This window comes from Vulpes lagopus, chromosome 20 (assembly GCF_018345385.1).
Source record: "Vulpes lagopus strain Blue_001 chromosome 20, ASM1834538v1, whole genome shotgun sequence".
Classification (NCBI taxonomy): Eukaryota; Metazoa; Chordata; class Mammalia; order Carnivora; family Canidae; genus Vulpes; species Vulpes lagopus.
The window spans coordinates 24,655,055-24,680,788 of NC_054843.1; the positions used below are offsets into that span (position 1 = coordinate 24,655,055).

The 25,734-nt window shown below is 34.0% G+C and overlaps 1 protein-coding gene and 1 non-coding gene across 2 annotated transcripts in view; both read left to right on the plus strand.

The window, feature by feature from the left end:
* Positions 1–493: 493 nt before the first annotated feature.
* The window catches only part of TMPRSS15 (transmembrane serine protease 15), a 119,475-nt gene continuing 94,234 nt past the window's right edge, over positions 494–25,734 (plus strand). The window contains exons 1-7 of the mRNA XM_041734712.1: positions 494–791; positions 3,958–4,088; positions 4,361–4,428; positions 11,241–11,392; positions 14,020–14,064; positions 16,163–16,198; positions 23,220–23,351. Coding sequence (XP_041590646.1) covers positions 647–791; positions 3,958–4,088; positions 4,361–4,428; positions 11,241–11,392; positions 14,020–14,064; positions 16,163–16,198; positions 23,220–23,351 — 709 coding nt within the window. The 5' untranslated portion in view covers positions 494–646. The remainder of the gene's footprint in view (positions 792–3,957; positions 4,089–4,360; positions 4,429–11,240; positions 11,393–14,019; positions 14,065–16,162; positions 16,199–23,219; positions 23,352–25,734) is intronic.
* On the plus strand, positions 25,490–25,596 carry LOC121479604. The gene has a single exon (XR_005984766.1). It is a non-coding gene; the product is annotated as a U6 spliceosomal RNA (small nuclear RNA).

Here is a 25,734-nt window from a genome sequence, read left to right on the forward strand (position 1 = left end):
AGGAAATATGTGAAACATATACATATGATATATATACATATGTAAATACACAGGGAGAGAAAGAGGGATGGAGGGGAGGGGAAGAGAGAGAGATATACCTATTAATATAGATGTTGGGCTTAATATATATCTGTACATAAGTTATTTTTAAAATGTCTACACCTACACAGATTAGGAGAATTGCTTTAATAATGACCTGAGTCAGAGGGTAGAAGGTTATCTGTTAGAAACTCTCTATAAATATCAAGCGCATGTGTCTAATGACTAATTTGTTTGCCATGAATTTCACATTTTTCTTAATAGTTCTGGAAATGATAAAGTGTCATTTTTGTTTACCACATGCATTTAATTTCATTCACCTCAACAAATGGCTTGTTCAGGTGATTAACATTTATAACTCCAGGCATATCTTTACTCATTAATATCTTCTTAAAGATTAACCACCCTTTTTAAGCTACTTAATGTATAGAGATATAATGTTGCTAAAGGGACATACACAACTCATTTACACTGACTGGTAACACTAGGGTAGACTCATGTGGTTGCTTTACATATCCTGGACAACTTGAGAGGTTTGCTCTTCAGTTGGTTGAGGGGTCTACATTCTTTTATAGTTCTTAGATTAGCAGGCTTTCAAAAGCCAATAATGGTGTCAAAAAGTAGTATATCTTCAAGGCACCATTCTCTGAGTACCTATGAAGTTTTGTTCATAGCTCTCTTTGCCTTAATGGTGGTTCTCTGTGCTGGATTATTTGCAGTGTCCTGGCTGGCAATTGAGAGATCAGAAAGAGGTAAGTCCCGTGGCTTTGGCTACTGAAGCATCTCCCAGATGAATGTGCTCACTCTATTATCAGTTATCCCACCACTACGTTCTATTTGTTGCTATGCTTTCATGACAAGATATCTATGTTGTGTTCAGATGCTTTCTGCAGTTCACTTCATAGAATATTAGAAAATGAGCTCATATGTAACTTGGAATTTAAGGCAGATTTCAAGCATGAGACTCAATTTTTAAAATAAAAAAATGTTAAGTTTTTTAGTTTGAACATAAAGTAGATGTCATAGCCCATGGGTTCCTTCTGATGCAATTTTTAAAAAGATTTAATTAATTAATTAATTAATTAATTAATTTATTTATTTATTTATTTATTTATTTTGAGAGAGAGAGAGAGACAGTGTGCATGAGCTGGGGGAGGGGCAGAGGCAAAGGGAGAAGCAGGGAACCGCCAAGCAGGGAACCAGATGTGGGGCTCAATCTCAGGACCCTGGGATCATGACTTAAGCCAAAGGCAGAGGCTTAACTAACTGAGCCACCCAAGCGATCATTCTGATACAATTTAAATTATAAACATATTAAAACATTGTTAACTAGTCAGGTCAATAAATAGGGAAGGTTAAGGGAAATATATTGTTTATTTATAGAGAATAATATTGTCTATATGTCCAACAATTTGAATTGCAACAGTGTAAGAGAATTTGGATGTAACTATGGACTTAGAAAGATCTCAAAATGCCTGAAGAGCAATTTGTAACAAATCGGGGAAATAAGGAAAAATAACAATTATTTAGAGCTAAATTATCTATACCAGTAGCTTTTCAAAGATCTTCAAATGTATTCTTTTGTTACAATGAGTTGTTAGTTGTTACAGTTACCCTCATTTTGTTTATTTATTTTTAAGATTTATTTATTTCAGAGAGAAAGACAGAGAGAGGGAAAGAGAGCATGAGGAGCAGAAGGAGAGAGAGAGAGAGAGAGAAAGAATCTCAAGCAGACTCCACGCTGAACACAGAGCCCAACTAAGAGTTCCACTGAGGGCTCAATCTCACTACCATGAGATCACAACCTGAGAAGAAACCAAAAGTCTGGCACTTAACCGCTATGCCATCCTGCCACTCCATAGTTATCTTCATTTTACAAGTGAGGAATCAGAGACAAATTTAAGTAACTTCTTTAAATTTATATCAGTACTGTATAGTTTTATAAAATAATTCCAATACAATCCCATTTAAATACTATAGCTGTATACAAGGAATATATTTTTAAGAGCAAGAAGATTTAGGATATTTTATAGAAAAGTTCACTTAGACTATTAGAAAAGCATCTGTTTTGGTCTCAATTAAATGCTGTAAGTAACTTGAAGGATGAATAATCATTAGAGAGTCCATTGGAATCTTTGATGCTTAAGGAAAAAGGTACTAAAATTACAAAAGCTGTTTTACAAGTAAATAAAAATATTTATAAATGTTAATATGATCTGAGAGTGAACAACTAAATATAAAAGGAGAGTGGAGTTAAAGTATTAAAGTTAAAGTATTCTATTATAATACCAGAGGACATAAGATATGCTACCTTTCATAGATTGTTTTACTTTTTATTGAAAATCATTTTAGACTTACAAAAGATTGCAAAAACTTGTAGAGTTCTTATATAACCTTACCCAGCTTCCCCTAATGTCAGGATCTTTTATATCCATAGTACCATTGGCACAAGCAAGAAATTAACATGAGTACAATGTTATTAACTGAACCAGACATTTTGTTCACATGTTGTTGGTTTTCCCACTAATGTCCTTTACCTGTTCAGGATCCAAAGCAGATTCCTGCACAGGATTTAGTCATCCTGTTCCCCAGTCTTCTCTAATTCAGAGTTCCTCTGTCTTTCCTTGTTTTCCACAGTTAAATATGTAAATCTAAATGCAGTTTTGAGTATTTAAAAACAAAATGGCATAAATGATAATATATTTCATCAATTATACAATGATAACTGTTTAGATTGAATGTCAGTTTATTGCTTAAAATATTATTTCTAATATTCCTTCAGGACTGGGAAATTTGGTGTCAACATATGACAGAGCCTGGGTTCTACATTGTGTTAACCCTTTGTCCAAATCTGTCACTTATGAACTTTATCACCTTGGGAAATTTTCATAGTGAATCATAGCCCCAATTTCTCCACCTAGGAAAAGGAGAAATAACATCTTCTCATATCACAATGTGGGAATTATGTATCATCATTAATACATTTGCAATGATTTCATTATTGTGTCTCAGTTGAAGAGTCTCATTTTAAATTTAAATATATATCAGGAAAGATATTCTGATAAAGGGATTATTCAAGACTCACTGACACACATTTTATTACCCATGTTTATATTCAATTTACCTTTTCCCTTAACATTTTTTTGCATTAAAATAACATATTTTCTGCAGCATTCTCAATAACTTCTCCAATAACAATAGTCACTAACTAATGGCAAAGGTCTTACATATCAACTTTATAATTGTTAGAATAAAAGAAGTAGTTTCAAATCTGTTTCAAAGTACACACACACTGAAACCTTCACAGCAATCCACATGTAGAAAACCAACAGTGTCCCTGGATGCCAGGTGTTCAAGAAGTATCTGAAACCAACTACAAAACTTTTAAAACTTTTAATGGTCCATTTCTCACCATGATTCCCTGAATCAGTTCCCAAACTGGCAGAAGTTTATCCCTTATCTTCCAAAAGGAATCTTAGTTGAGAAAGAAAAGAAAGAAAGAAAGAAAGAAAGAAAGAAAGAAAGAAAGAAAGAAAGAAAGAAGAAAGAAAAAGAAAGAAAGAAAGAAAGAAAGAAAGAAAGAAAGAAAGAAAGAAAGAAAAATGAAAAGGAGGAAGGAAGACAAACCACTTGGAAGCTAGGATTGTGGGTTAGATTTCAAAGAAAAGAAAAAGATTGGCAACATAGAGAGTTTATTTTTAATCTTATAAAATAACCACATAGCCAAAAAAAAGAAAGAAAGAAAAAAAAAGCACCTAATAATTATGGAACATGAAATCTGCAAAGAAAAAGCAAGAACTACCACACCAACAACGCATGAAGCAAGAAATTTACTTCTGAGTATCAATCGGAATGTGCATATTCTCTCTTATTCATAAATCATATTTTTCAGTGTCTTATTTCTTATTAATTCATTAGATGCAGTGTTTGGAGAAAGTCACAAAGCCAGAGGGACATTGAAAATAACATCCGGAGCTACATATAATCCTAATTTGCAAGACAAACTCTCAGTGGATTTCAAAATTCTTGCTTTTGACCTTCAGCAAATGGTAGGAGACTGTCTTTTTTTTTGGCTGATTTAAAATTTCAAAACATATTTCACTAACTATTTGCCAAAAGATACACGGAACCCATTTTCTTACTTTGAGGAAATTAATAAATAAATGTAATACACCCAGAATGCTTAAGTGCATGAGTCCCATCACCACAGAGAAGGAAATTGTAATCCAATTCTAAGCAGAACAGAAAGATCAATTTGTTTAAAGTAGTTAAAAGTTTGTCTTAAATATAATATGCTTTTCTAAAACTTTTATTTTTTTAGATAAATGAGATCTTTCAATCAAGTAACCTGAAAAATGAATACAAAAACTCAAGAATTTTACAATTTGAGTGAGTATAGCTCAAAAATTGTCTACTGATAAAAAGAATACAGAATCACAAAATAGTGATTTTTTTTGGCTAATACTTCCTAATATTTGCTATTATAGTGTCCCAGGGTTAGGAGAAAAGGGAGCATTTAAATTTTTCCACATTTTCCTGAGGATTTTGTGAGAAAAGTGGGACAGCACAAACTTTCATATTAGTAGCAAATAAAAACTCTGGATAGTTTATCTTATGTTAACATTTTTCTCTCTCCTGGGTAAAAGCTTGCAGAGACACATGGAAGGGCTGAGGCTGAGGGGATAGAGTGTTTGATTTGCTATGAACATGTGGAAGAAGTCCACTTACTACCTTCCATTTACACTGTCAATCATGGGAGAGAGCACATGTGTATGCTGTTGCAAGACAAGACGACCTAAGGAGAGGAGAAAACGGATGCCATTTCTGATACAAAAAGAAGAATTAATACAGCATAGTAATGATATTTTCTGGCTGTCAGTGAGTGTCCTCCAAGATGTTGAGACATCAGGAGGGTATTGAATGTCAGCCTAAGAGTCCGACATTTAACCTTTTTCAAATGGAAGCCATAAGGGACGTTAGGTCATTGGAGAAAGCAATGAGTCCCACTACGCAGAAAGGCTTATCTCCTACCTCAGATCACAAACAACTGAGTCAGAGAGCCTGGCAACAAACATACTTGGTACCCGGTTTGGACAAGAGTACTGACATTAGTAAAAGTATCCTTAGTTTTTCATGACCAAATAGGGGAAAGAAGGTCAACTCAAAGGCTAAGATCATGTTTAGAAAAACAGTGAAAAGGTCAAATGAGTATTATTTCATGAGCAGAAGAAATCTCAAGGCCTTACCAGTTCTTTTTGGCACAAAACTAATCCTATCAGAGGAAAATAACAAGAAAAAGTTGATAAATCTCTGTCTCTCTCATTCTCCCTTTCTTTCATTCCTTTTTTTCTTCTTTCTCATCTATTTATGTATCTATGCTTATCATTCCTCTTTTTTTTTTAAGATTTTATGTATTCATGAGAGACACACAGAGAGAGGCAGAGACATAGAGGGAGAAGCAGCTCCCTGCAGGGGAGCCCTATGTGGAACACAATCCCAAGACCCTGGGATCATGACCTAAGCCAAAGAGAGATGGTCACCCACTGAGCCAGCCAGGCATCTCTATACTTATCATTCTTTATCTCACTGTATATCCATGACATCTTGGTCCCTGTGGCAGACAGCCCTACAGCCATCTGTCTTCATTCCTATCTACAGTATAGAAGCTTCTACTCCTGTTTTCAGGGCTTATTACCTCTGAAAACTTCTTTTCATTGACTCAATATTAGGACTGGAAGGAGACATGTGGAATCTTAGGAAAGGTTTTTATTTGTTATTTGTTTGTTTTGCTTTTTTTTTTTTTTGTCTTTCTCAAAGGCTATTTTTAAAATATATAATATACAAATATATATAAATATATATATATTTATTCAATATTCTGTGAGGATAAAAACATGCATACAAGTGGTTTTTGTTTGTTTGTTTTTTGCCACTTTAAGTGATTTGCCTATTTTGGAGTGTAAGGATCCAATTTCCCTTTCCAGGTTTGTAGTGCACTGAGTGTGGAGCTCTGCATTAAAGCAATAATTCAGATTTCTCAAACATTTTAGCATTTCTTAAGAAGAGGTGTCCCAGGTACTTGCCTCTCGTTATAGCAGGCTCTACCCAATGAAATCCATACAAAGTACAGAGTATATTGCAGAGTTTACTAGGATAGCTTTGCTAATGGAACTCTTCGTATCCACCTATTTACAACATGCTGGATTACTTTAGATTGGGAAAAAATGCTGGGAAATTGGGAAAAATCTAGATTTTCACTAGATTGGGAAAAAATGCTGAATATAGATTTTTATACACAGGCTTGGTGGATTATCAAAACCCCAGCATTTTCTTTAATATTTAATAAGTACTCTTTTATTTCTCTAGACGGTAAAATCACTATATTGGAAACTGTAAACTATTTGAGCTGAGGAATTCTTTCTTTCTCCTCCTTTATAGCTACCTAGAAGACCAATGGAGTAGCCAAACCCTGATATATATTTTATAATGATTTACAAATAATACATTTATCTCTGTAGAGATACACCCAGTTGTAGCTGAACTACTTTTAAATCAGAAGTGAGTTTTTGAAAGATGCAATGCAAAGGAATTTCATGAAAATGTCTGCAAGATAAATTATAGGTCTTGGCTCTCCAGGAGACTGAGAAGGTTAGGAAAAGAAATTCAGAAGCAGTAAAGAAACCAACAAGCAAACATTTAGGTTTACTTTAAATAATAATTTATAAAATGACACTCAGAATAAAGTGGCAGACTCCTAATTAGCTTTACAAAGTATTTTAATTTTAAACTGCAATTGACAAAATCAGGTAACAGAAATAACGGATTCTCAGTAACCACCACACCATCTGTGCAAAATACATCTAAAACTCCTTTAAAATATCTATTTTCCTTTTGGTTACTGATCTCAATTCAACTCATGCTATACTCACGAGTACATGCTCAAATTAGAGCAGTCAGAAAACTAAACTGAATCAAGGTATCCTTTCTTCCTTTTAAAAACATTACTTAATACCAACCCCCAGGTTGTGAATTAAATTGTGTGTGTGTGTGTGTGTGTGTGTGTGTGTGTGTGCATGGCCACTCTGCAAGTTTGCTCTCCTCTGGGAGCACTTTCTGTCATTCTGCTTCGTGGAAAGTGCTTTGACTCAGAGAACATTCAGCAGTTAATTCTTTTAATAAAGTGCTGTTTACCCTTTGTGGCAATATGCAGCTAATTTTGCCCTTTGGGCACAGATGAGTCACAAAGTTAGCAAACGAAAGACTTTTGTTTACTCAGCAACCCTAGAGGTTATCAATACCATTAAGAAAATAAGAGATAAGAAACATTTTGATTTATTGCACACAGGCTCTCTGTACAATGTTAGAATTTATCTGCTTTAAAAAAAATAAAACAGATATTCCCTGGGAATAAGTACTTTGAAATGAAAATAGCCGTTATTAGGTGGTTATTGTTTTCCTAAAGGAAGAATTCTCATTTACCCTAATAAATAAAATCAATCTAACAGCAGTGATCAAGATCAGTATCAAACTAATCAAATAACAGCTTTGGTTTTCTTACTAGGAGAGGCACAGATTTTTTTTTATGGTCCTCCCAATTTCTACATATATGTCTCTTAGCTCAACATTTACAGTGAATGAGAAAAGAAATTTTAATAGAACTGTATATGATAAATGTTAACTAACTGGAATTAAAATAAAAGCTTAAAAAACAGTAAGAAGTTATCTGTAAAAATGAATAAACAAAATTGTGTGTGTATATATATATACACATATATAATATTTAGAATATATAAATACATATATTATGAAACTCTTGTCTTTCCAAGACATATAAATAATTAAATGTAATGTACAATTTCCAGCTAAGATGCATCTTTCATACAAAATATTTCACGCCTGAGAATAAACTAATCCAGTTACTTTCAATTCAATGAAGGAAAATACCAGACTTGTACTTTCTCTACCAAAAATGCCTTACCTCTTCACTCCTTAAGCCAAATAAAGACAAGTGTTCAGTCAAATTAAACATGTGGAAAATGGCATAAAGACCTAACTGAGGGGTACCTGGGGGTTTCAATCAGTTAAGCAGCCAACTCTGTATTTCCCCCAGGTCATGAAATCAGGATCTGGGATACAGCCCCTGTAGGATTCCGTGCTCAGCGAGGAATCTGCTTGAGGATTTCTCTCCATCTCCCTCTGCCCCTGCCCCTACCCTTGCTTACACATGTGCTCTCTCTCTCTCTCTCTCTCTCTCTCTCAAATAAATAAACCTTAACAAAAAAAAAAAAGAGAACCAAGATTCAATCAGAATTAAAACTATCTACTGTGCAACCAAGAATAAAGTTAAAATGTAGATATGAAGACAGAGAAATATCTTTAACCCTGTCCGTAATAAATCCTGTGGATTTAACTATTTGGGGGCAAAGGGCAGTTAAGGAGACATAAACAGAAGAGGGAGGAGGAGAAAAAGGAAGGGACAGAGTGAGAGGGAAGTAAGAGAGAGGAAAGAGTATCAGAGAGGAGAAAGAAGGAGGGAGGCAGAAGGAAAGAGAGAGAGAGAGGAAAAGAAAAGAGAAGGTTCTATCTCTCAAAATTATAGAGGGAAAAAATATCTATCCCTTCCACCTCAAAACCCAACTAGCTATTTTCGCTATCTCTTTGGATATAAAAATCTGGTAACAATGCAAGATAAAAACCTGGACCTGCATCTAAGTAAATGTGTTGTGTTTTCTTTCCTCTTAATGAATAGTTCCCATGGCATTGATAGTGGTGGTGTTGGGGGTATGAGAATGGGAACTATGTAAAAACACAACTGGGAAACAGAGGTCCCGGTTTTCATTCCTGTCTCTGATAGTAGTAAGTGTACAACTCTGGACAAAGTTACCTACATTAGTCTAAGCCTCAATCTCCTTGTTGCTAAAATAACAATGTTAGACAATATCAGGTGCAAAAACACAGTAATCTCTCTTTTCTGGAGCTTCTCTTTAAATAAATATGGAATAAATGCTGCGAGTTCTATGCCACTTAGGATTTTTAAAACTTCAACTAACAGAACACATGACTAAAAGTGCCACAATCAGCAAATGCGTATGATCTGACATCACAAGAAAACTGGAAGTTTCAGTGGAAGTTAATTCAATTGTACAACGACAATGGCATAATCAGGAATTTAGGTGTTTTCCTTCTTTCGCTATCCCATTTTTAGCTTGTCAACCATAGCTCATGATTCCAAGGTGGAAGTAGCAGTTCTGGCAATGATATGTAAATATTGTAATGATGAACAAAGTAGAATAGTTGCCTACTATGAGCCTTTCTCAGTTAGATATGGACAAATTTTCCAGAAATTTCTCATGGGTGTCCCCTCAGATTCCATTCATCATGGTGCAGTTATATGCCCATGAATAAAACTGTCATTGACATAAGGAATGGATGGAGAAGATACCAACTTTCCTGAGAAAATGGAGAGTTATTCCCAAATAAAATTCGGCCTGCATGGAAAAATTAATTAAGGTGAGAGAGTAGATTTAAAAAAAAAAGTGCCACAAAATATATCCTTATCAAAGACAGCAAGTGGTTCCATGCATGGGTAAGTTTAGGGAACCCTGAACTAAACAGTTACTAAGGAGCCTTCTCATTTACAAGATTTGATTACTATGATTTAAGCAAAGTTAAACGTTCTAGCTTTTGACAATAATTTATTTAATAGAGATGAAGTGTGAAATTATTATATCACAGTAAGCCAGTTCATTTCAAAAGTGAAAAACCAGCTATAAGGAATAACTTCCGCTAAACTTTGAGCCTGAATAGTGGCACAGACATTCAGGAGGACTATCATTCCTCGAGGACATGTTGATCTACTATAATCTTTATGGAACGTTCTGATCCTATGTATAGGGAAAGAAAATATTTTAAGCTCTACCAAGATCATGGTATGGACAGATAAGTAAAGAATGCTTTTAGAACTGAAGGAATCCTTGAAGAATCTCATTAACTTATAGACACCACAAGGATATGAGTGTAACTACCCACATTTCAGAACCAGCAAACATACAATGTACAATTTGATCCTCCTAGTCTTTGACTTTAGGATCCAAGTACCATCTGAATACCCCCAGCTTTCTGAGACACACACGATGAAGGTCAGGACTAGAGTTTGTCTCCCAAGTGGTTTTAACCTAAAAGAATACCATAAGCCAAGCAGAGGTGTAGACAGGAGAGCAAAGTCTTTCAAGTATCACTTTTGGACCAAAAAATTAGTCATTTTTATGTTTCTTTAAACTGCAAACAAATCATCAGTGAAGAAGACTTTAACTCTATGTTTCAGAAAAGGGGGCAAATAAACAGGTATATGATATGGGCCAAATAATTGAATTCTAATGTTATGGCCAGAAATAATGTAGGCAAAATGATCCCACCAACTCTTGACCATGAGAAATCCCAAATATATGTGTCTTCTTTCTATCCCTTGAAATCAGGGCATATTTTGATATTTTATATTAAGAAAAAAAAGTAGATATAGATTCATTGCTATGAGCTTGCTATCAGACCTTTATAAATGCTATAGAAAGCTTCCCTGAAGTCAGTGAAACTCTCTTAGACTTCACCCTAGTAGAGACCATCTGTGTGAAATTACAGATCCACACTTTTCTTTCCTTAAAACAGTAAATTAATAATAAATATCATGATACCATGTAATTGTGTTTAATTTGACACAGGTAACCCTGGGGAATAGCATGGCCTGAGGATTTGGGTGCCAATGCAGAAAACTCAGATTCCAATTCTGGATATGTCTGTGTTCTTGGAGAAACATTCAGTCTTTCAAAGATTTTTATTTATTTATTTATTTATTCATGAGAAACACAGAGAAAGAGACAGACATAGGCAGAGGGAGAAGCAGGCTCCCCGGGGTGAGGGGGGGACCTAATACCAGACTCCATCTCAGGACCCTGGAATCACGACCTGAGCCGAAGGCAGTTACTCAGCCACTGAGCCATCCAGGTGTCCCCAACATTTGGTCTTTCAATTCCCTTTGCTTCCATCTGTAAAATAAAGATAATATTTGACATAACCTATCAAATTTTACTACACAGGTGTAATAAGGTGATAAGTATAGAGAATTTCAAAGACATATTACATGAATTAAGCACAAATCATTTGATAAAGGCTGACTTTTTCTTCTTATATCATCTTTTGCTTTGCAGAAATGGCAGCGTTATAGTTATATTTGACCTTTTCTTTGCCCGGTGGGTGTCAGATGAAAATGTAAAAGAAGAACTGATTCAAGGCATCGAAGCAAATAAATCCAGCCAACTGGTCACTTTCCATATTGATTTGAACAGCATTGATATCACAGGTATCTGTGAACATTATTTGATTTCTTTGAATCATTAAACTATGAAATTAAAATTCTAGCTATATACCAGGGAAGCAGTAGGATCATCCTTGACTTTAGGAACATGTCTTATTGCCTGAGGTAGCACATTTACATGAGAAATTCAAAATACAGAGAAACCATATTTGAAGGAAAATATCAGTGAGAAAAAGTTCGTAAAATATCAAAAAGGTTCTGAAAATCCTGGCATACACAAATGTTTATGAGTCTCAACACATTTTTGGCTTTAGTCAAGTTCACCCTGATTTTTCAGAAATAAGTAGCAGTCATTACTTTCTGATAGAGTCATAGACATTATTCAATTACAAAATCAAGTATCAAGCCCACTCTATAATTAAGAACTTAAAAGAAGGAGGAGGAGGAAATAAAGAGATCAATGAGTTTGATTCATCCCACTTATTTGGTAATAAAAAAATAAAACCTCATTTTTAAAATAAGTGATTTTAAAATAAGAATAAATCAAAGAGAAAAGAGATATGGCATCAAAAATAATAGCAAGATAATAAATATCTATCAATGGCTAGGTTATTCTAAATTTTCCATTCTAGTTGTCCTCCAATTCAATTCAACAAACATTTACATTATGTCTTCATTTTGGTTGAAAACAATACTACTGATTGCCAGGTCCATCCAAGTCCATCATTCCTTATCTATAAATCTTAGAGCCAAGTGTGTTTCAGAATCTAAAAACTGTTGGACATTAGAAAGCTAGTCAATATATAAATATCCACATCAAGTGGAATAAAGGCAAACTTTAAATAGACTAACACCAGTGTAAGCAGTTTTGCTACAGAATGAGGTCAGTATAGGTTTGTCTCTAAATCAAATGTATAAAAACGTGCAGAAGTTTTTTGTTTTTGTTTTTACTTTTACTGAAGTTGCAGACCTGTAGTCGCTTTTCCTTACAGTATTGGCTCATCAAGCACAGTTTTCTTTTCCATTGAGTCTCCTGTTGTATCCTAGGAGAAGGTAAGTAACGCTCTTAGGAGCCTCCTCTACTGATGGCTTTGTTCCCTCTGGCACAGCTGTTGGAGCAGAGACCATTTTAGAATTTTGTCTGATCCAGATGAGCTTAAAAACTACTAGTGTGAGTTAGAACAGGTGCTTTATTTATCGACACATTTAATCCTTACATTAAAGTTACTACTTTGTGTCTTACTACTTTGGGGAGTGTCTTTTACTTCTCCCCATTTTACAGATGAGAAAAGTAAAGCACAGATAATTTTGATAAATAGCCTTAAATCACAGTTATTTAGAGTTAGATTGAAGATTCTGACTCAGGTGGTCTGACCCTAATATCTGTGCTCTTATCCATTATACTAGCCTGTTTACAATGGTTTTATCTTTGAACAGCATTGATTCTTTCTCAATAGTCATTTTCTTCTAGGAAATTGGTTTCTTACTGTCTTTAGTTGAATATGCATCAGTTTCTGGAGGTTTATTATGGCAAATGAATTAACAGGCAGGCTAAATCTTATTTTCATGACTCCCTACAGTTGGGCTATTTGGGGATGGTTTTAAAAAATATTTATTTATTCAATAAAAGCATGTCCTTGAGTTAAGATAAGTATCATAGATGTGATAAACTATATCACAACATCAACAACTCAAAAATATGCTCTACACCTTGAACTTACATTAACGTATTGAACTATGTTAGGATACATTTATCATGACACCAAGGTTAATTTTAGATATTTAAGTTTAATATTTACTTGTCTCATGTGAATGTTTTAATTTATTAGATTTAAAATTGGTTGAAATTTTCATAAATACCTTGGTTTTTATAGAGTTCACAGCCAAATAAAATATAATAAAAAATTAAAATATTAAACTCTTGATGAAAAAATTTTATAAACTTTATTTTGTTACCTTCTTCATCAATAATCTAACATATTTTATTTATGAAGCTGCTATAGATCTTGTAGGAACAAGGCAATGCAGAAAGAAATACTGAAATAAACAACCTAGTTAGAAGAGAATATACCTCTTCACATACTTATCATAAATACAGTTTTAAATAAAAACAAATTGACTAGATGAGGGTTTTTCATAAGGTATGCTTTGGTTTCCTTTATACTTTACATAGTTGTCATATTTTTAAATCTATTAAACATTCTAAAGGGTAAAGAAAACAACTGGTTTTTACCTTTATGTGAAAAGCACTTTATATTTAAAAAGGACTTGATTCTCAGTAGATATTATTATGTACAAGTTTATTTTAACATCTTTTATATATTTCAGTGCAAAACCATTCATTCTAAGTTTGACATAATCTAGTATGCAATGTAATATTAGTTGTCTTAAATATAAATTATCCTATGTAACTATGATGAATAGATATCTTTCTTAAGTGTGTAAAACAAAGCAAACTTTTCGTACAGGTAAATTTTACAGAGAGAACATAGAGATTCTGGAAATTCATCAAATGTATTGCAATCAAAAAATAATAGAAACATCCAACATGAGCTAGGATAAAAATGGGAATTCTAAAAGATCAGATGCCCTTTGAATGATATTCAAACTGCACTCACTGTTTTGTAATATATTTGTGTCATAATCTCAAACTTCAATCTACTTTATTCCAGCATCTTTGGAGAATTTCTCTACAGTTAGTCCTCCAACGACTTCAGGTCAGTACTTATGGCATTTTCAAAAAGTATAAGTTGGTGATCATCAAACTGCATGACATTAGGGAAAAAGGGGTTTTTTTTTCAAAGCCCTATCTGCGATATTATTCTTCATATTAAAATGTAAGAAGTTTACATTTGTTTAAGAATAATCTAATTTAGGGATGCCTGAGTGACTCAGCGGTTGAGCGTCTGCCTTTGGCCCAGGGCGTGATCCTGGAGTCCTGGGATCGAGTCCCACATTGGGCTCCCTGCATGGAGCCTGTTTCTCCCTCTGCCTGTGTCTCTGCCTCTCTCTGTGTGTCTCTCATGAATAAATAAGTAGAATCCTAAAAAAAAAAAAGAACAATTTATAATAATCTTGTAGATTTTATAGTGCCTCGTTACACATGCCAAGGACATGCATTTCCAATTTCAATTTTCTTTCATATTTTAAACTCTATATATGTTCACATACATGTATGGTGTGTGTTCACATACATGTATGGTGAGCATGTGTATGTGTGTAAGCGTGAGTGTGTGTAGCATCCTAAAATGTGGCTCTTACCCTGTAGCCTTGGAGATGAACCCATAACATTTGTAAGATCAATGGGAATAAAGAAAAAAAAGTTTTAAAGATAATCAAATGATGACTTTCAGAACTCATTCTTAAGAAAGAAGAATCCAAAGCTTAATGTTAACTTTGCTCTATTCCTGCATTTCCTTATCCCATCTTTCTAACTATGCTTAGCTATTACTGCTCATAAAATTTAGAATTTCACTTTGTCTCACCAAGATCACATCATCATCAAAAGTTGCTTTGGGAAATTATCAAAAATTCTAAAATTAACCTAACCTATCTCAAAATGTAAAATTATTATATTGCAGAAAAATAATTTAAATTGAAGTCAGGAACCCTAAACATCAATCCTGACTCTGCCAACTACCAGAAACATGGAGCACATCTCTTTATTCCTTTGAAAATCTTCTCATAAATCGCAAATAATATTTTTTCTGAATATTTCAGTCATGCCAAATTTCAAATTTACGTATAAATTATTTTTAAATTATAAATTCTTATAAAATTATAAAGATAGTACTTTTGGTATTATCTATTATTGTGACCATTTTTATAATATTTGAAAGATCTACATTTTATTAAAATATCTGCCTGGGCCAGGTACTATACTTTACCAGTTTTGCCCCCATTTAATTCTCAGAATGATCCTGTAGAGTAGTAATATTTTTTCCACTTAAAAAGAAAAAAATAATAAGCAATGTGCCCAGAGTCACACAGCTATTAAGTGTCAAACTCAAGAATTAAAAGTAATTCCTTTGGATTCCAAAGCCCATGATCTAAGCATATCTATCCCAAACTTCTATTTCAAATAACATTGGGTTAACCTAAAACATTTAAGTTTACAGCCATTAAGAAATTAATGAAACTTCATGTTTAGTTATTGATCATTGAATAACATCATCTTCTTAGAAAGTAAATGACTTAAAATCTAAAAACCTCTGCTCTACAATTCTAAAAATTTAAGAAAACATAAAAGGTTTATTCTTAGAGGCAGATACAAATGGCATATTCTTCAGTCAATGGATAATCATAATTCACAAGTTAGGGGCTTAGTCACCTGTGTGGCTTAGTCAGTTAAGTGTCTGCCTTTGGCTTAGATCATGATCCTGGGGTCCTAGGATGGACCTTCACATCAGACTTCCTCCTCCGCAGGAATTTGCTTCTACCTCTCCCTCTGTTCCTCCCTTCACTCATGCTCCCTTTCTCTCCCAAATAAGTAAATAAATATTTTTTAAAATAAAAACTCTCAGGTTAAATATTAAGCAGAGAAAATATACAATAAAGTCCTAAGAATCAGTTTTAAAAGGTAATAATTGGGATCCCTGGGTGGCGCAGCGGTTTGGCACCTGCCTTTGGCCCAGGGTGGGATCCTGGAGACCCTGGATCGAATCCCACATCAGGCTCCCGGTGCATGGAGCCTGCTTCTCCCTCCGCCTGTGTCTCTGCCTCTCTCTCTCTCTCTCTCTGTGTGACTATCATAAATAAATAAAAAATTTAAAAAAAAAAAGGTAATAATTATCTTAATGTCATTTATTTTTACAGAAAAGCTAACAACCAGCACTCCTCTGACAACTCCAGGTCAGTTTTAACAATTTTATTTATATCTTTTCAAAAAGTTTTCACTTATTTTTTATTTTAGGCTCTTGAGAATTCTATGCTAACACAGCAGTTAATTTTACTCCTATTTTATGGATAAGAAAATTGAAGCATAAAAGTTTGCAGCTTTAGGGGGTCCCTGGGTGGCGCAGCGGTTTAGCGCCTGCCTTTGGCCCAGGGCGCGATCCTGGAGACCCAGGATCGAATCCCACGTCGGGCTCCCGGTGCATGGAGCCTGCTTCTTCTCCCTCTGTCTGTGTCTCTGCCTCTCTCTCTCTCTCTCTCTCTGTGACTATCATAAGTAAATTAAAAAAAAAAAAAAAAGTTTGCTGCTTTAGCCTAACATTGTGCCAAAAGTGAGCAATGTATTCAAGGCTAATGCCTGGATTAGCTAACCTCACTCCAGTCCTCTGGCTAGAACCCTGGTTATTATCTGTTGCTAAGAATGCCACCAATAGAATCAAAATGTTTGCCAGAAGAGATGTAGTTTTCATCAGATATGGGGGTTGGGTTTTTTTCTCTAATTATTCTGTCTGCATACAAGGTAGAAATGCTTGCTTTCTCAATCCAATATGTGCTGCCAAACCAGCACTGAAATAGCCTTGAATTCATTCATTCAACAAGTTTTCATTAATTGGCTTCTTTGTGCTAACTCCCAGTATGTATCTTTGATGTGCCAGTTTCTCTGGATTCCAGGTAATTGTCTACTGTGCTTTTGTCTATCTGCTTGCCAACTAAATTGTCTTTTCTGGTCCTAACTTAATCTTCATGTTGAATGGCCTGGATGTGTCCTTCATCTCTTCAGAAAAACTCCATAAAGGCAATATTATATAGATCTTCAGGTCCTAAAATAATACTACCATTTTTATATTATTAGAATCCATATCAAATATTATATACATACAAGGAGAGAACATTTGTAAAACCATAAATGCCCTTTTGAGTAAGACTTAATAATTCTTGAATAAAATAGTTGGCATGATGTTTGAAGAGGAAAGTGATACATAAATCATTCATCAAAATTCTTTATAAATCAATCCAATACACTTCCAAATCTGCAGAGATTGTTTATGGTAGGAAAAGGCTGCCCAGGGTTTTGTTTAGGTGTTAACCCATACAGCAATCCAGCATACTAATAAATAAAACTGTTCTTTATCTCACAGTCTCCTCTCCAAGATGGTAAATTATTTACAGCATTTAAAACCACCTTTCAACACACTTTCAAAAAAAAAATGCTTCTGTAATTGATAATGGCTAATTCCTTCAGTCTAAAAATAAGCTGAAAAAATGATTTTAATGTATTTTGAGAAATATCTTTCTAAAGCTTTGAAAGTCAGCAACATATATCCAAATTATTGCCTGTTTTCTATTTATCTATTGCTTCATTGAGTGATTCATATAAACCACAGGATCGAAGACACCTTCAGTGTATAAAATGTCCTAAGAGAAATACGTACAATGACTTAGAGGAGGAAAAATCGGTGTCAAAGCAAGAAAGTCTTGGACTTAAAAAGTAAATATTTCTCTCTTACTTTTCTGAGGACAAACTTGTCAAAAATGTAAGAAGTGACTAAACTTTATTATGCCAGTTTCCTCTGGCCAAAGGAGATGGAGAATGGGTGACAAAGAGTGTGAGAGGGGTACTTTATCCATACTTTGCTCTCAGGGGAAGTGAAGCAAAAATCTCCTTTCTTACATGTAAGCTACAGGGATGGGATGCGTATACATTTAGCTCTATCTTTTACACTTTAGGTATTTGGTATGTAAATTGAAGACTCAAAACAACATACAAGTCTCTATCATCAAAAAAAGCATAGTCAAACCCATCATTAACTAATTCCACCAATTACTCTATATGTGGTGTTTGGCAAGCTACCCAGTCTTTTTTAACATTAGATTAAAATATATACCTTAGAGAGTGATCATAAAATTAAAAGAGAAATAATACAGAGACCACTGCACCGTCTCAATTTGTGACTGCCACAGAGTTAGACTCCTTCTTTCTTTTCCCTTCTGACTTAGACAGGAAAAAAAGCACAGTTGGGTGCACTTTTTTTTTTATTTTAGGAATATTTCAAAAATGAAACTAAGGTTAAACAAGACAAGTGTACTTGATGATGTTCATTTAAACCTGATCATCTATTTGACTAAAAAAAAAAAAAACTCCTCCGTTTTTGAAACTTCCTTTTTATTGGACACTATATTGAATTACCTTAATCAATCCTCAAAGAATTATAATAAGGAAAGGAAGTGGAAACATCTCATATTTCCTCTTTTATTGGATCCATGAGTCCCCAGTCATCTTTCCCATCCCCCCCCCCTACAGCAAGATACTATAGATTTATAGAGGGGAACAAGGCGATTAAAACCGCAGTTTCCAAGCAGTAATTTATTATGAATATGCCTTTCAGGGGTGTTAAGTTTATTCTCATCTTTATATGCCTGGAAGACAAAGTTTGAGAAAAATCAACAAATGCATGCATCATATACCTGGCATTAGTACTGTTATAAATTCTGCCAAAGAGAATCTTTGTATGATAGCAGGTACAAAGTCCATGAGGATTATGTTCTATTGTTCAACTGCCTTTGTTGCCAATTACTGTAAAGTTTTATTAACCCATTTGGAATAGGAGAGGAGGGAGATGGGGACTTGGGTTGAATTACACTGATTGATTTCTTGGCTGCTACAGAGTGCCAAGAGGGGCTGTTTTGGGCAATTGTTCAAATGCTTGAAGGATTTCTAGAATATAGCTTGTTCTAGTCTTTTGTTGTTTCCTATGTAGGCAATGATTGCAGAAAAACAAAAGTTTCACTATTATGGGCTTTCTCAATTTCATACAAAATGCAATCTTGCTCCAATACTACTATGTGGAGGGACTTGGGGACTGAAGAAAAGGAATTGGCTGATTTAGTGAAGAACATGAAATTGGGTCAAGAGAAGCCAAGGTGGAATTATGCTCTTCAGTTGAATTGCCCAAGGACTGAAACACAGGGACTTTATTGAACACCAAATGTATTATAATTTTATTTTTCTTTTTCTAAGAAAGTTCTTTTTGAAAGAACAGCATGTACATTGTTAAACACACTCCTCTAATTTAAAACATCCTTATGCACATGATATCATAACTGTTTGAGTATCTTTCCACTGTAATTTCATTTGGACTGACCAGCCATAGTCTTGCTAAAAGTTGAAATTAATTAGCTCAAAGTTGATAAGAATTTCTGTAGGATGATATTTATGTTTCCAATAGAGTGTAGAGAAATAAACTTAGTCTATAAAGGCAGGCATTCATAGATTCAAACTCTACTTTCACTGCTAAGTATGCTATAAGGATGTGGGACTTAATTTGTCTCACAAAGCTTGGTCCACCAAGTATTATTATTTCTGTGTGAATAATCGAAAAAATAAAATGTGAGATTTCCAAAACACGATTTGCAAATTATTATTTGTAAGTAACACTCTTTGTAACTGATTTGGAAGGGGAAAAAATTGATTTCTGTCTTTTTATCCTCTTTGAAGCCTAGCACAGAGCCAGCACTAAGTATGCACCAGAAATTCTTTACCACAAATTCACCAAAAATTGTTGTGACTTTGGATCATTCTGGAGCAATCACATTGAGTTGATGCTGAATCTTTCATGATATAAATATGAATGGATAATTAAAACCTTCTATTTGCAGAATCTCAAATAATAGTAATTTCCTGGTAGGTTTTCACAAAATGCCAAAGAATTAATAACCCAAAGATAAAATACCGTATAGATATAAAAATACATACACACCCTTTTCCCCCGCTCAAGATAACATTAATTAATATTCAGGCAATTTGTTCAGCTTCTGATAAACCCAACCAATTATTCTGCTCTCTCTGCACATTTCTTTAAATACAATTACTTAACTCTTTTCCTAGAAATTCCCTATTGAGAAGTACAGTACAGTCTTCTAAGAGAAGGAGAAATACCAGAGCAAGAATTAGGGAGTTAAATGGCAAATAGAATAATACACAGTTGAAGAACTCTAATTTTAAGAATGGAAGGTCCTTTTTAAAAATTGGCAGCTGGCTAATTTCTGTAACAGGTAATGTTTCAATGAATGATTTTGTTGGAAATTGTCATCAGATGTTTGTATGTAAGGAGATGAAAGGAAGACATGAGACAAGGTAAAAAGGCAGTCTGAAAATATCTCCAGATGTACTCTCCTAAAGTAACAATTACATTTATATTTTCCATACCGGTTTCAATATGGTGAACTTCTCTTTCTTCATGGACTAAGGTAGCTGACGAGTGTTTATGAAATACTCTGAAACAATAAAGTACAACCCAAACTGTAGTACCTAGTATTTCCAACTTTAAATCAAAATACTTACAACTAAAACTAAATAACTAAATAAATAAATCAAAATACTTCAAGTTAGTGTCATTTTCTAATTCCACTAGGGGTTCCTCTTATACCTACTATCATGAGTAATTACCATGAATAAATTCCACTGCCCACTCCAAAAGCATGGGTATCATGAATCCCCCTTTACATCCTCTTGGTCAGGGGCACATCTAGTCACTAAAATTTATCTATTATATTGGTAAAATAGCAATTGAGTCCATGCCCCATCTCCTCTAGCACTTGAAATTCCAACCCTTATCCACTAGTAAAAACTAGTGAGAGTTCAATCCTTATTCACTTCCACTTTAATCGTAAAAATAGCTTCTTAGCTTTTCTCCTTATTCTACATGATTCTCCACTTGGTCCCAAAGTTGCCTTCACAAAACATGGGCTGATCATACCACACATATATATAAAACTTTTAATGCCATGGCCTACAGAAAAAAATATTTCTAACATTTTACAAAAATAAAAAATTCTCCTACACTTGACACCAAACTCACTTCCTGCCATTGCCTTTACAAACATCTTACCATCCAGATAAGCTATACTCATCTGCTTTCTGTATATGAATGTGCTCTTGTCACATCACTATATATATGAGTTCCATACATCCCTTTCTCTCTTCCTGGTACACTTCTAAGCATCCTTCAAAATCTAGTTTATATGAAGATGTTTTCAATTTTTGACTCAAAAGAAAACTAATTGTCCAGTCCTTGGTGTTCTCATAGCACTTTTTTATACCTCTTAAAAAAATGGTAATGAACCAGTCTTTCACTAAACTCCAGGCTTCATGAGAATAGAGGCCTTTGTCTTATTCATCCTTTTATCTCCATTCCTTAAAAATGTTTGACACAAATAAATAGACAATAAACAATTGTGGAGTGAATAAATAATCATTAATAAGATCAAAAGATCCCAATTGGTACATTCTTCTAGTGTGGTTTTGAGGTTCAATCTGTAGAGTTCAGTAGGGCAACAGATAGACATGTGAAGCATCATGAAGTGCAGTTTCCATGAGAAGCATTAGGATGGGCAAAATTATACATATTCCTTGCTATATCTCCAAATCTTTTAACTGTTGAATATTTAGAATTCTATTAACTGCTGTGAAAACTAGACATAGATTTTGTAGAATAATGGGTTTTTTCGTTATTTATTCAGCAAGCATTTATGGAATACTATCAACACTATGCCTTCAATGATTAGAGATTCAATGATTAAGGACTTTTGATAAATATTTCATATATATCAAGAGCTGTAATATGCTTTTGGGTTTCTTCAGTACCAGTTTTACCACTTTTTCAATTATCTTAAATGGTGTGGCCTGTCCTTTAGAAATGGCTCTGAACTTTATCATGTCCTTTTTTAGATATTAGGTGATCTATGATTTTCCCAATGGTTTATATCCATTTTAATTAGAACCAATTATAAAAATCTAACTTAGTTGACTATATGCCCAGAAACCCTGTCCATAGATGTTCCTAATTAGGTATTACCTTAGTAGATTTTTTTTTTTTTTTTTAAATTTTTATTTATGATAGTCACACACACACAGAGAGAGAGAGAGAGAGGCAGAGACATAGGCAGAAGGAGAAGCAGGCTCCATGCACCGGGAGCCCGACATGGGATTCGATCCCGGATCTCCAGGATCGTGCCCTGGGCCAAAGGCAGGCGCCAAACCGCTGCGCCACCCAGGGATCCCACCTTAGTAGATTAACTGACACAAGCACTTTTATTTTCCCAATTAATTTCATGGAGCATAAGGAGAAATTTCAGAATAAAATATATTTTTAAGCTCCAGCAGATGGCAGTGCAGTGCAGAATATGCCACTTTTAAAAAACCCACACTTAAATTTTCCAAGTTAATTTCTAGAAGTAAAATGTGTTTCTTGGTGCATCACTATATGTAGGCATATAGAAGAAGAGCAGCAGGTGAAGGACAAGACAGGCTAAAAAGAGCAAATTAATCAGATTCTGGTCCAAGTATGGCATAGAAGTCTCCAGGGGAATGTTTGCATCTTTCCCACTAAGAATTTCTGACCAAGAAGCAAAGAAATATTGAATGGAAATAGCGATTGGGTTTGTCCACTGCTCAATGTAGCCAAGGACTGGAAATTTTAAGTGATTTATTCTACTATAAAATGACTTTTGCTGACAAATTTTGCTCTACAGAAAGCAAACTTTGACTTCAGCCCCCATATTTCCAGTAATAAGCTTATAAATAAAAGAAGTGGTTACTAGATACTGCAGATGATGTGAGAAACATTCCAATAAATTGCCCCACATAACACATGTAAATAGTCCTACAATGTGTAAACATTAGAAGCCAAATGTCCAAACTGTAGTATTGATTTATCAAGGTTAAAATGAACAAAGTAAACATTCATATTTAACAACTCTGAGAAATATATATCTTCTTTTCAAAATTTAAAATTCTAAACTTTTACAAGTGACTAATTAATTAAATGAAATAAAGTTTTACATTGGAAATTGAAATATACGTTTGTAAGAAAAGGCCTAAATGACAATACATCATAAATATCCAAACATTGTACATATGGTTGGAAATTAAACTTACTATGCAAGAAACTTATAAATTCTGTCTTTTATTTTTCTAAAGGAAATGTCTCTATAGAATGTCCGCCTGATTCAAGTCCTTGTGCTGATGCTCTAACGTGTATAGCAATTGATTTATTTTGTGATGGAGAATTAAACTGTCCAGATGGTTCTGATGAAGACAACAACACTTGTGGTAAGTAATGCCCCCCACATTCTCTCTCCCCACTGCTTTTCATCCCCTCCCTCACTGTGTACTCACACACACACACACACACACACACATACACACACACACCTCAGATACCAGAAACTACTGGAGAATGAGATATCTCAATACTCATGATTATAATGTAATACAGAACCTAAAAATTAATTATATTAATGTTTTCCTGAACTATATTATACAATATTAAGCATTAATTAATTAAGTGGAATTCTATTTGATGGCTATGGAAAGAATGCTGTCATTAATGTCCATTATAAGTGAGGTAAGAGAATGTTATTGTTTTTCATGCCTTATTAAACTATTCCAAACTATTATGAATTTCAATGCTCTTTCATGTTTCATTATACTATAATATAAATAATATCAATCTTTTTTTGCCATTTCAGTGACCCCTCACTCTGTAATTGCCACTCTTTAATTTTGATTGTTGCATTTATTTGCCTTTTGACACAGAGGCAACAAATAGGCAAAAAGGTATATTTGAGTTGCAGTTCTATGAATAATAGAAACCAGTTATAAATAAAATCTTGTCTTATGAATAAAATAATCCATTCTTTATTTGTAAATTTTGGCATCTGTTTAAGTGTTAATATTATTATTAATTATTGTTATTATTATTTCACACTTAAGTAGTACTCTAGCCAAACATGACTTTAAGTGATTTAAATGTCTTTACTCTTTGACTTACTTTATTTTATAGTTGGGTAACATATATATGAAAGATTATCACATAACTATAAATATAGATTGATAAACAAGGTGAATAACTATTTGAATAGCTAACTTATAATTTGTTATTCTTAAAGAATAATTTGTTCTTAAAGAATTAAACATTAAGCATGAGTTGAACAAATTTTTGGCGTGGTTTATGATCAATCTTAAAACTGACAGCAGCACAGTCAGTTCCTGAAATGAATAAAGGTTATAGTCACAATTTGCTACACTTTGCTCTTCTATTTTTGCTGCACTTTGTTCTTCTTGCTTGATATTAATTGAAGATGAATGCTCCAATAACAACCAAAGCTTAGTAAGTTACCTAACCACTTGGTACTTTAAAAGACAGGCAGTCGGCCTGTTTTCCAGGACCAGCTCAAAAAAAGGCAACTTGACTAAAGAGGCTTCTACTAAGCAATCCCAATTCAAATGTTCTTTGATAAAATTCAAACCTTCAAAGTTTAACTACATACTTTGAAGTGCACTCAGAGCATATTGGAAGAAAGTGCAGGCTACAGAATATTTTTTAATCTATTTTATATAACTAAGTTACTCAAAGAAGAAGAAAGCAACATTCTTTTTAGCTATGGTTTTCAGGCAGTTTCCAAAACCTTTTCAGGGAGAACATGATACAAGTGTGCCATCATGAGGTAATAAGGGTGATGTTGCTTAATATTTCAAGAAGAAAAATGTATGCCAAAGCTAGACACATGGCTTTCAGCTTATATAATGATTATCAATAAACTTGAAGGGGGAGGAGGGTATGTAAGGTGAATTGAACAATCAGAAAATGTACCATACCTATTATTTGGTCTTTACTGTCATGAAGTTAGTAATGTTCATGGTAAAGTCATATCAGTGCATTTCCAAAAATAACCATAGAAGTATCATGTTAAATGTAGTAGTTTGTCCTAAAATAAGTCATAAGGCCATGAATTCTTTTTCTGAGTGAGCATGGACTAATGGCATAAGCCTCAGTATTAGAACTGAATTCATTCTTTAAATTTGCTTTAAAGACACAATCAAATTGCATTTTTAGTTTTCAATATCATGGAGGTTTGTGTTAATTGAAACTTAGTCTCGGGGATCCCTAGGTAGCTCAGCGGTTTAGCGCCTGCCTTTGGCCCAGGGCGTGATCCTGGGGTCCTGGGATCGAGTCCCGCATTGGGCTCCCTGCATGGAGCCTGCTTCTCCCTCTCTCTCTCTCTCTCTATCATGAATAAATAAATACATAAATCTTAAAAAAAAAAAAAAAAGGAGCTTACTCTCAACTAATCATCCATGTCACGAAATTTCTTGAGTCTCTAGATCCTCATCTTTCATTTTTCTTGGTTCTCTTCATTATTTGTATTTTAAAATTAGCATTGTATTTATCTTTGAAAATAAATTTAGTGCTTGCTTTGGCAGCACATATACTAAAATTGAAACGTTACAGAGAAGATTAGCATGGCCCCTGCGCAAGGATGAAAATAAATTTAAAGCCTTGTGAATAAATGTGGACAACTCCATCAAGTAATCTGTCTTTATCCAGCTAGGATTCAGGCCTATAATTTGTTTTATTCATCATTCACCATTAGTGATGGTGAGCCTAAAAGCCCAGTACACTTCCCTTCGACTTGAATTTGAACTTCTGGTA